At 44.0% G+C, this 12,839-nt stretch overlaps 1 protein-coding gene across 10 annotated transcripts in view; it reads left to right on the plus strand.

Moving 5' to 3' along the window:
• nfixb (nuclear factor I/Xb) overlaps positions 1–6,028 on the plus strand; it is a 392,155-nt gene extending 386,127 nt beyond the window's left edge. For all 10 annotated transcript variants that reach the window (XM_059991877.1, XM_059991878.1, XM_059991875.1 and 7 more), the window contains one exon: positions 51–6,028. In XM_059991877.1, coding sequence (XP_059847860.1) covers positions 51–65 — 15 coding nt within the window. In that variant the 3' untranslated portion in view covers positions 66–6,028. The remainder of the gene's footprint in view (positions 1–50) is intronic.
• Positions 6,029–12,839: the final 6,811 nt, after the last annotated feature.

Below are 12,839 nucleotides of genomic sequence, written 5' to 3' on the forward strand. Positions count from 1 at the left end.
TGTTTTATCTTATTAATGATCTTTCTCTTGTTCTCCTTGTCTCTCCACAGTCTTGGTTCCTCTGATAGTTTCAAGTCTTTTCCCATTGGCCAGCGACAAGACCACCTGATACCTTCCTTGACACAAATAAAACTGGCAGAGAGAGAGAGAGAGATACTGTATGTATATATATACAGAGATAAAGAGAGAGACAGGAGGGAGAGAAAGAGAGATGGGGGTGGGGGGAAGGGATATTCTATCATCGCTGAACACTGGGAACTGTAAATGAAACCACCAGCCGTCTGGGACAACTCACACATTCAAGGAAGAGAATACAAAACAATTCAGAATGATAACCCCAGCCATAGGAATAAATTTTTTCCCATTCAGATTGGCATCTAATGCCATCATACATTTTGCAGTGTAATGTGGCTTCAAGTTTGGTGGAAGCATCTCTTGTTTGCATTTAATAAGGACTGTGATTTTAACCTTTTAACCAGTATTACGAACAAAGTCTGAAGGGTTCATGGACGTAAAGTGCACCAGAAAGATGGTACATGATCAAACCCAGAATTAACTTTTTTGTTTAAGAAATAACACTACAACCTACAATGCAAATGCGATATTATCTTTTTAAGTGCCTCTTGTTAAAATGCATTAAAGGCTGCATAAATGTATTCAAAATATTTATAAATATATACATGTATAAACTATGGAAGAATAAACCCAAATAGTTAATCCACCCTCCATCTACCCCACCAAAATGTGCTACAACCTCTCAAACCCTATTCTATACCAGACAGTCTTGGCCATTAATGAAAGTGATCTGGATATTATTTAGACCATTTCCCCACGAGGTGCCATGGGGGGGAGAAGGAGCCTCTTGGACAGGCCACACAGATGTTTGGACCGCTGAGGTACCCCTCTCCCAGTAAGAACACACCATTGTTTCCATCACTGGCCCAAGGTCTCCATCTCAATGCCTGCTGCATTGTGGCCGCTTGCCTCCAAGATAGGATGTGTGAGACCGGCCCAGCCCCGCTGAGCCGACTTTGTGCCTCGCTAATTAGAGCGAGGGCTTCCCTCGTTGACCGAGTGATAGCATTGTCCTCAGCACCACTATGAAGTCTTTTGGCCTCTTCCCCTAACTTTGTATTCAGGTGGGGTTGAGGGAGGACTGTGGGATGGCTAGAAGACAAGAGGGGAGTGCATTACGAAGGAAAAGGCTCAGAACAATTAAAGTGTTATGTGGAGACAGGGCCAAAGGATGGGATCCATCTGGACACAAGAATCGTTTCAGATAGGTGATCTCCAATGACTTTCTTGTCCTTGAAGGTGTAAATGATACTTCCACCAAATGAAAAGCCTGTTCAGCGAGTCCACAATTACTGGGTGACAGTACACATTACAGGTTGTAGAAGGGGAGATGCTCATCTCCACGGCTCAGCATAGACTGTGGCCCAGAGGCTGGGGACAGCTCTCCCCATTTCCACACCCTTCGGTTCTGGATCGAAGTGGTAAAACTGGCATAAATTTTAAACCGGGGGTGGGGGCATGGGTGTGTGCAACAGAGGGAGTGTGGCCTTTTGCTTGGCTAAGTTTCACCGATATTGGGCAGTGCACCCCATGCATTAATTCGCTCACTAATGGCGTTACGTAGTCGCTCATTTCCTCATTGAATTATAAGCTTTCAAGGGTCAGAGTCACGTAACACAGGATTCCACCACAGCCTTGTTATTATTCATTATCCATTGGCAATGGAGGGATGTGGATCAGGTACAAGCTGAAGGAATATGAAACACACAAAACGCTGGAGTATCTCAGCAGGTCAGGCAGATTTATTTTAATTTGCCTGGTATTCAGTGCAAACATTGTGGGGCACAGGACCTGTTCCTGTGCTGCACAGTTCTATGTTCCTGAGTATGGGACATATCAAGGGGAGACCTGATGGAAGATTATAAGGTGGCAATCCTGCTCATTCCTCTGTGCTCAACCTGTTCCTGAACCCATCCCTGACACTCACATCCTCCCTCCATCCAGAGGTTCCTCAAACACTTCCTGCCCTGCTGGCATACCCTCCTCAGTACTCTCAGTACGGGAGTGTAACCTCAGGCAAGGGGCCCTTCTGGGCCAGACACATGAAATCCTCGGCATCTGCTCAACAACCAAATCAGGGCTAGATAGAGGCATCCCTTCACTGACCTGTAATTTATCTATCTGAACCAGCTGGGTGGAATCAGTGTTGCTGACAAATCATTGACTCACCCAATAACTCACTGAGGAGAGTCTAACGCAGTGATGCAAGTGGGTTTGAGCGCTTCGTTTTGGATTTGGCCGGGGTGGGGGGAGGTGGAAGTGCATGGAAATGGAAGGGGTCACTTCTCGAGATGAGCATCTCTTCAAGTTCAATACAGAGAAAATAAAGCATTTCTAGATGTCACACTGCATCTGAACTAGATAGGCTTTGTAAAGAATCATCACCGTTAGGGAACTTTTTCCTGCTTGCATTCTGGGTAGTGATAGTTTTGGCTTTGCTTTCTGGTTTATCGCTTAAAAGAAAAAGAAAAAAAAAAATCTGGTTGAAGTTCTTGCAGATTTAACAAACGCAAAAGCTACCTGTTTCATGCCAAGGGGCCTACTATTCTGGTACATATTAAGCACAGCATAGCAACAGCTCACATTTGACACTTAAAGAGGCAATGTCCCCTTTTGTTTCCTTTCTGTTCTTTCCTGAGGCTGGCTCCCACCTTTAAAGCATCGATAGGAAGGCCAAGTAATTCGACAAGGGCCCTCGCCCCTCAACACCCAGTCCATGCCTTCCTGTCCATCCCCACACCTCAGACACCCCTGCTTCTATCTGAGCGGGAGGAAGGCAGAGAGCTGCTCTCTGCAAGGTAACTAGGCCGTACTGTGGAATGCTCAGTCTGTTTCTCACAAGGTTTGGTGACATTTGCAGAGCCCTTTTCGTCTGTGATCTGAAGTTTGCCCCCCTCCTATCAATGCCGCCCCCTAATAAACCCTCTCTCTGGATCTGTGAATCTTGCCTGGATTGACTGCGAGGCCAGATGACCTTGAGAAGGGCTAAGAGGAAGTCTGCGGCCAGAGGACCACAGTGCAATCCCAATATTCCCTCTTGCCACGAGGTATGGGGATTATCATGAACCCACTCTCACCCTGCTGTGATACAGTGTTCAGCTTGTCCACCAGCTGGCAATATCACTCTCCTCTTGAAGGGTTTATGGCATAGATGAACAGGAGGTCATTGTTAGAACTGGGTAGAGAGAAAGAGAGGAATGGGAGTCTTGACTCCTGCAGTTCTCATTCCCCCCAGGAGTGCCACACTCAGACTTCCCTCCCTGCCCCACCCACCATGTTCCAAGGCTTCTGAGGAGCTAGATTGATAATGGGTTGCGGTGACAGGGAAGACTTGTCCCATTCCTCTGCTGCAGTGCAGAGGCAACAAAGCCCATCAGTCCATCTGGCATTTTAAGAGACTCTCCACACTCCCTTCCTGCCCTTGAATACTCCACCACAGTCTCCTAACTGCAACGTTCCACTCTGGGAAAGGCAAATCTATCATACTCTCGCCCCTAGCTAATAGTGGTTCTCATTCCCACTCTCCAACACCTCCCGCACCCCCCGCCAGGGAAGCTTTGAAGAGATTACAGTTTGGATTCTGTTTGTGAAACCTTTGGGATACTATATGTAAAGACAGACAAAAGGGATAATGTCTCTCTGTACAACTCAGTTAAAAGACTGTAATATCAACTGAGAAGCTGGCTAAAGTTTAGCCAATGATGCCAGCTCACTCCACCCATGGTTACCCTCTCCATTCAGTCAGGTGAAGTGGCCCAGCCAGCAAGGAATCTCAAAAGAAGAGACCACTCCATCTGAGTGGGGCTGTGGATCAGGTGTGTTTCTACAGCATGTGACCACATGCCTCTTCCTTGTTTCCATTTCCCATCATTCCCTTAAAACTGTGCTTAGGACTAATAAGTTAATGCTATATGCCCATTCCCTAGTATGAGGCAATTTAGTTTACAAGGATTACAGCAGGCTGGACTACACTGTTCCACTGGAATGTTCATGGTTAACCAATGACATTTGACTGGGGAAAGAGGAGAACACGGGTCTAGGAAATGGATATATCTACTGTTTAAACAGTAATTGTCCAGGGTCAGGTTGATAGAGTGCAGTCATCCAATTATATTGATGTCTTTGAAGGGAAAGTTTGGAAGATGCTTTTAAGCTTTTTTTCAATAAACTGTTTAATGTCCAACCAATAGTAACCCTAGTAACCCAGAAGTGGGAAGAGAGGCCATTAACAAATCTCGTAAATCCCATTTTTTTCCCATAATGATTATGTAGCAACTTTCAACTCCTCTTGGGTAGGTCCCAAAATACTCTGCATCAAATGTAGACTCTTTGAAGTGCAGTCCACCTTGACTGTGTTTTAATTTTCATGGGTTTCCCCTCCACTCTTGCTGCTCTGTGGAGACCCCAGCAGGACTAGAACCACCTTTGTGGTGAGACTGGGCACAGAAAGGACTACTGATCTCCCAGATCACTGCAGAATGTTTATTTCCTCTTCCTGTGTGCTGCAGGAGATTCACCTCGACCTCTAATGGTGGACGTTTGATGTTTCGGGAAGGAAACCAAAATGGCTGTGACTGTTTCTTGAGGTTGAGTGTAGCAAATTCCAGACCAGGCTAGAGTCTTTCCCAGTGCATCCTCCTTCTCCACACCTGGATGGTGCACCTACATGTCCATATCACCAACCAGGACAGGAATCAGCCTTGACTTAATGCAAGACTGCTTGACAATCCAACAGCCTTACTTATTTAAATCATCCATTCTAAAGTTTTAAAATAAAGGTCAACCCTTTTCTTAATTCCCCCGATATTTTATTCCCTACCGTGAACAAGATCAACACTTCAGTCTTGAGTTAGGTAGATAATCTCCTGAGGGTTGGTTGGTTGAGTGTGCAAAGCTGTTACATCGACAGACATCTCAGTGGTTATTACAGTCTTTCCCTCACACTGTATCAGCCGCTTTCTCCATAGCAATCTCTCACACACAAAAAAATTGAAAAAAAAGAAGAAAAATATCACAGCTGCTTAAAGAGGAACAATGCCTGGTGGCAGAAAACTGTTCTTGACTCAGTAAATGCACAAAGAGGGACTGATAAATAAACCAGGTGGGAAAACTGCTGGAGAAACCTATATTACAGGAAACTCATTCAGTAGGCATCCACAGGAATTCTGTTATCCCAAGATTATTAGGTCCCAATGGCATCAGATTCTATGGGGATTCTCCTCTGTGAGACCCTCGTTGGTACCCAGCTGACAATTGCCCTGTCAGTCAATGTACCCTCAAACATCACATTAGAAGTAGACTCAGTGAACCGGGGTGTGCTGTCTCTAATGTATCGATAGAAATTATTTCATTTTATAAGGAAATGTGCCCGCAAATCATGTCAGCTTTGGGATAACATCAGTTGTCCATTAGTTTCCCATCTTGGTTCCGTCTGTACGCCCCTATTTCATTCAGTAAACAACAAAACCCACTGCTTCAGCACTAGGGTGATTGCGCAAACCTTCTTTTTCATTTACAATTTAATAAAAAAGCAATCTAAAAAAGGAAAACTTATTAAGGCCACCTTACTTGTTATTTGTGATGGAGATTTGACAAGTATTTTGTCAAAGGAAAAAAAAAGAATAACAGTTCTTGATTGAAACCAAGTGCAATGCATTGGATAGTTGAATATCTTTGTATGTTAGAGATTGTTGAAAAAAAGAGAATTTGTTTTTCTATTTTTTTTAGAAAGATCTGCCTTTTTTTAAAGTCCTTGCTCCTTGGGACTCTAAACAGAAAAGGGGCGATTCTTTCCCAGCCTTTATAAGTGTGGGGAGCTAATGTATTTCTCCTTGTTTTCTTTCCTGTTTTTATTTTTTTATTATGAATGAATCTGTACCCCTTGGGGAGGGCTGAAGGAGAGAATTAAAAAAAACAGATAATTATAAATAAATGGTGCTTTTTACGATATAAAGTACACTCATTCTATGATTGCAGTATATAGGTAACAAAACAATTAATTGTTATGGACTCTCACTGTAGGAAAAAGAAGAAATTCACTATTGTTTATCTTTTATTATTTCTTTGGAACATGTCTCTCTCTCTAGGCTGAGATATACAGTGTAGTACTAATGAAGTTTGGTGTTTCCCTGTTTAATCGCTTTCCATGGCAATGGAGTACAGTATCATATATGTTAATCTATGGGTTTCTGTGATGTGGCAAACTGCAGTAATCATGTTATCTCATTGTCTTAGCCTCACATGGTATCCATGCCAATACCTTCAGCTAATCCAGCATCAGCTAATCAAAATTGTAACATTCAATAACAAAATTCCAAGCAAGGGGGAAAGTATTCCTCACAACCATGTTTATTACCATGCTTAAGGATGAAAAAGGATAGATAGTGTAATCCCAACACCATACTGGTCTTTTAACCTTCTCTAAGGCCAATCTAACAAGCTGGGAGGTGATAGGTAAAGGAAGTAAAAGGCTGAAGAAGAAGGAATATCATAGGAGAGGATTAGTTTGACTGTGTAAAGAGCCCATTGACCTCCCCACTACTCCCACTGCCTCCTCCCGTTCCCACCCACCGACAGACACTGGGGTGCTGGGTGAGGTGTTAGAAGTATCTGGCTGGCACTGTAGGGGGTTATTGAATTGGGAGAGGGAGATAGGGTCTGCTTAATCATCTCACTGTGAGGAACAGATTTACCCTAACCACAATCTTGTGGTGACCTATCAACCTACTCTAAAATCAATCCAAACCTTCTGTCCCACATAACCCTCCATTTCTCTATTGCTCATGTGCCTAAGAGTTTCTTAAATGCCTTTAATGTATCTGCATCTACCACCACCCCGGCAGGGTATTCCCTACACCCACTATCTCTGTGTAAAAATTTCCCTCTGATATACCCTGCCAATTTAAAATTATGCCCCTGATAATTGTCTCTTGTGGGTGTGGCTTCATTTCTTAAATTCCTTCCCCAACATCATAGTCTTCCAGTCCGTTTTCAGGCTTACTGGATATTCCCACCTCCTTTCGGGCCCCATCAGGAGAATGAGAGAGAAACATTTCTGAATCCAACTTTACTTCCCATCTCCATTCTGTCCATGGCCTCCTCTACTGCCACCATGAGGCCTCTTTCAGGTTGGAGGAAAACACCTCATATTCTGTTGGATAGCCTTTAACCTGATAGCATGAACATTGATTTCTCTAACTTCTATTAATTTCTCTCTCTTCCCCTTTCTCTCTTTTTCTGTTCCCCATTCTGTCTCATCTCCAACACTACTCTTCTCCTCACCTGTGCATCACGTCCTTCTGATGCCTCTCCACCTTCTCTTCCTCCCATGGTTCCACTCTCCCCTCCGATTGAATTCCTTCTCCTTCAGCCCTTTATCTCTTCCAACTATCACCTCCGAGCTTCTTACTTCATTCACCCCTTGTGCACCCATCCACTTTCCCTCTCACCTGGCTTCACCTATCACTTGCCAGCTCATTGGATTGATAATAGAGTAGGTTAAAAGGACAGCATTCTGGTAAATTTCCTCTGTGTCCCCTCTAAAGCTTCCAGATCCTTCCTATAATGAAGCAACCAGAACTGATCACAATATTCCAAATGTGCAAGCCAGGGTTTGATAGAGCTGCAACATTATTTTGCAGCTCTTGAACTTAATCCCCTGACTAATGAGGGAAAGGAGTTACGGTGCATAAACTGACTGCTCCATCCCCGCATTATGGGGATGATTGGCTGGAAAGAGTCGTGAAGTGTGTAGGACTCCTTCATCCTACACAGCAGCTCCAAAGGTGCAATGGCACAATGGAAGGGTTAACTCTTGGAAGAAGAAACCAAACTGTCTTCCAATTCACATGTTCAAAATCATACTGGACAAAACTGGATGATTTGTGAATATTAATCTGTGACCAGAAAGGTACTCAGTCAGTCTGGCAAAGAAAATTGTCTTTGATCAGTGGGGCTAAACGGGGCAAGAGCATTGCGTGCCCTCCCCTTTTATACAATGTCAGTTGGGATGGGGACAAGTTTCAGCTCTCACACTAGCTCAGTGCCAACAACCAACAAGGTGTTTTTATTTGTATGATTGTAAATCCTAGAAAGGTGTGGCAGGTGACAACTAAAAGCACATTTGGAGTTAAGTGGGAGAGAGTCTAGAATGTTTGTTGAAGTTAAACCTATTTGTGCAATTAAGCCTTAATCTGAACAATGACTATGCAATTATTGGTGGATTTCAGCACCTTGGCATTAGTTAGAGACTGGAATAAGCACTCTGACTTTTGTTCACAATGCGTGTCGTGTCCAGAGGCTGACAGTCTGAGTTGAGGGGGAATTGTGTTTGTAGGATGGGGGATCTTTTCATGGTTCAGCTGAGGCTTCCAGTCACATTAGCCAGAGTGCCAGCTGCTGCAGTCCACCCATTGTGCCTCACCTGTGGAGTGACAGTGGGAGCTGGGAGACCAGGGATTGGTTTTGGTAGTCACAGTTGGGGAGAAGATTAAGGGATGGGGTTAGGGGGTTAAATGTAACCACTCCCTGGTCATTTCTGCCATAGGCAGGTTACATTGGCAACTACAGGGACTTTTTTCCACCTTGTCTTCTGAGCCCAGTTAACATAGAGAGATTTCCCCTTGAAGGGTTAGTTTAGTCAACTCCGGAGAACTGACTGATCTCCTTCTCCATGAATACTCCTCATATCACACAGAGCAGCCAGTGAACTGCTACCTTCTTCCAGGTGTGCGTTATAAAAGGTTTTGTAACCCAGAGTGCAGAAGACAGACCATCCCCTTTCACACCATGGGACTCTAAACATCCCTAGACCCACTGGATGGTGCCGGACATTAGTCAGGCTTTGGAGTTGGGATGTCTATCTGCCTCATGGTTGGGTAGGACCAGACCTGGCTCAATTTTATAGGAGCTGTCAGGGCAGGGGTGGAGGAAATGTTGGGATTACTGCAGTGACAGAGAGCAAGTGGATTGGGATGCAAACCTTGTCCGAGTTATCTCAACGGAAGTTTGGTGTTTGCTTCGCTAACTTTCCCTGCCTTACCTCACACTTCACTAACCTTCCCCACCTCATTCCCCCCCCCTTTAGTAAAGTTTCCCAGCTCACTCACCCCTTCACTAATCTTCCCTGCCTCGCTACCTCTCCTTCACTTGTCATGTGGTGACGGGTTGGTGAGTGGGTGGTACCAACTGCTGCCACAGAAGATCTGTGGACCGCTAGGGAAGTCGGAATGAGAGTCAGGGAGGAGAGGAAAATCTATTGCAAGACAACCCACCCTCCGCATTTACAATTGCCTATTGGTCATGGATACCCATGGAGGAAGAGAGAGGAGAGCAAAAACACAAAAATATTAAAAAAAAGATATTGGGGCTTCTAAACAAATTGTACTCATAACCAACATTTCCATAATAGAGCAAACTGCTAAACCTTGCACTCCCAGAAACCCCTGTGCACGCCTTTATCTATGGTCTAATGCATGTTTAATTACAATTTCTTTCTCCATAATAAAACAATTTTATAGAGCAACACTTGTTTAACTGATTGAATAAAAAAGATGTTCTTGACTGTATTAAAGTGTGTGTTGATGCTTTGCAAACACTTGTGTCATTGGAATGGTTTACCACTGTCTGGGCTCCAGTTGTGATCTTCTCTCTGCCGTTGGTTCTAAATTTTCCAAACTAAGTACGAAGGCCACAAGGACAGCAATGTAGTGGTTAACACAACACGATTCCAACATGTACAATCTGGGTTCAATTCCACTGCTGTCTGGAAGCACCACTACAGGAGCCGAATTAGGCCATTCAGCCCAACAAGTCTGCTTTGCAATTCTATCACAGCTGATTTATTATCTCTCTCATCCTGCCTTCTCCCTGTAACCTTTACGCCCTTACTAATCAAGAACCCATTTCAGGTCATTTAATCTCATTTCTAGTACACAAGTGTAAAGGAGAATGAAATAATTGTTACTCCAGATCCAATCCAGCACAAAAAAACACAAACAATAAGATAAAGAGCAGAATAATTAAAACAACACAGTAAATATAAATACATAAGATAGATTGATAGCATGACCATAAAGAGACACTTGGCAGAGGGGTCTGTACATAAGATGACTGCCAGGACAAGATTAAGTAGTGGTGGTGGGGTGGTTTGGTAGGCTGAGGTGTTGATCAGCCTTACTGCTTGGGGAAAGTAACTGTCTTTGAGTCTGGTTGTCCTGCGTGGATGCTATGTAGCCTCCTCCCTGGTGGGAGTGGGACAAACAGACCGTGAGCAGGGTGTGTGGGATCCTTCATGATGTTCCTGGCTCATTTCTGTATGTGTGTCCTTGATGGTGCCTCCACTTTAAATATACCCAGTAACTTAGACCCCACAGTCTGTGTCAATGAATTCCAAATAAATACGGTAATGCAGTGGTTAGCACAACACTACTACAGCACAAGAATTCTACAGATTCACCATCATCTGGCTGAAGAAATTCCTCCTTATCTCTGTTCTAAAGAGACGTCCTTCTATTCTGAGGCTGTGCTCCCTGGTCGTAGACCCCTCCACTACAGGAAACATTCCCTCCATGGCCATTCTATCCAGGCTTTTCAATATTTGATAGGTTTTAATGAGATTCCCCCCTCACTTTTCTAAAATACAGCAAGTACGGGACCAGAGCCATCAAATACTCTGGTGTTTGTACATCTACAGTGTTTATGGTGCAGACAGAGGAGCATGGGTGTGGGGGGGGGGGGCGCTAACTAGAACGGTTGATCAGATTAACTGCCTCAGGGAAGAAACTTATAAGATGGCGTTTTTTTTTTGTTTTAATAGCACTTTGCAGAAGGGAGCTTTAGGAAAAGGATGGGTGGTGTCTACAATTACTATTCATGCCCACTTCTTTGTCCAGCACTGCCACTAAACTCAGCTTTCCACAGCAGCAGCACAAACCCACGGGAGCCCGCGGTGTAGGGGAGCCTCTGGCACATCACTGCTCAGCTTGCCCACACAGTTCTGGCTCCTTCCAATGCTGCAATACTCAGCCTCATGGGGGTCAGGTGGAGGGGGATTCTGCAGTCGAACCTCCAGACGAAGCCACACCGTTGCTTAGGGAGAGATGGGACTGCTGGCTTCACCGCATTCTCCACACTCCACCCCCTGACTACAACTATAGCTGAGGGGGCATTCCCAGCAGTATGCTTGGATGCACAGCAACGGGGTAAGGGTCTGTGGATGGAATATTGTCCCACTGACTATGGTAAAAATTGTTTACCTGGTGACAGTCTGCATACCATGCACATGCACATGGCACACTCTCATGGGATTTGAAGGCACACACATACTGTGTACACAAACACACACACACACAATGATGCACATGGCAAACACATCCATTTGTTAAGTAGATGTTGATTGCCTGAAGGAATGGTCTATATCCAACTTGTGTTGTCAGAAAGGCCTTCTTCATCTCAATGGCTGAAAAAACTCCAGGTTGCCATGGGTGCCTGTTGCTCCTTGGGAAATCAGCCATTGTTAAAGGGATGTTCCAGTCATAAAGAAAAGTTCAAAAACGGATCCAACTGTGTTTTGTTCAATATTGGTGGGTTTGATGTTTTAAGTGACTTTTGAATTGGTGTGGGTATTAAAAAGATGGAGCAGAAGAAGGTTGGTTGAAGAACGAACGACATGGTGGTCATGGGTATGGTGGAGACACAGAAGGAAAACTGTTTGAAGCTGCAAAGGTAGGTAATATAGGGCATACCTGAAGTGATTTCTGAATGAGAGGCCTGCCTATGTTATATAAATGGATACAGCAGGCCGTCCACACCAATGAGCTCATCAATAAGAGGGCTGTTGCAGGAAAGGACACTTACTATCCAGGCTATGCTCTCTTCTTGCTGCTGCCATCAGGAAGGAGATACAACAGCCTCAAGACCCACACCACCAGGTTCAGGAATAATTATTACCCCTCAACCATTAAGGAATAACTTCACTCAGCCCATCACTGAACTGTTCCCACAATCTATGGACTCACATTCAAGTACTCTTCATCTCATGTTCTCGATATTTGTTTATAATTACATTGTTCTTTTTGCTGTTTGTATATGCACAGTTAGTTGTCATTAGCACACAGTTGTTTATCCATCTTGTGTGTGGTTGTGCGTGGTTTTTCATTGATCCTTTTGTTTGTCATCTTATTTACTGTGAATGTCCACAAGAAAATGAATCTCAGGGTTGTATATGCTGATGTTTTGTACTTTGATAATAAATTTACTTTGAACTTTGCAAAAGGCTTATTATTTTTAATGTAGCTTTATTTGTCACACGTACACTGAAACATAAAGTGAAATGTGTTGCTTGCGTCAACAAATAATCAAGGATGTTCTTGGGGGCAAGAGTTGCCAAGCTAATGACGCCAGCATAGCACGCCCACAACTTAAAAACTTACCTGTGCATCTTTGAAATTTAGGAGAAACCACAGGAAAACCACATGATCACGTGGAGATTGCAGCAATGCCTTACCGACAATGGCAGGATTGAACCAGTCTTACTGCTAGTGTTGTAAAGCATTACACTACCTTGCCACCCTTTTGATAATGACTTTGATAATGTCTTTTATGGAACACAGACCCTTCAGCCCATTATGTCTGTTCCAATCATGATGCCAAATTAAACTCATCCCTCTGTCTTCATATGGTCCATATCACTCTGTGCATCTGCCTCAGTGTTTCTATTATATCTGCTTCCACTACTATCCCTGGAGCTGCATTCCAGAATCTAC

The sequence above is a fragment of the Hypanus sabinus genome, chromosome 16 (assembly GCF_030144855.1).
Source record: "Hypanus sabinus isolate sHypSab1 chromosome 16, sHypSab1.hap1, whole genome shotgun sequence".
In the NCBI taxonomy this organism is placed as follows: Eukaryota; Metazoa; Chordata; class Chondrichthyes; order Myliobatiformes; family Dasyatidae; genus Hypanus; species Hypanus sabinus.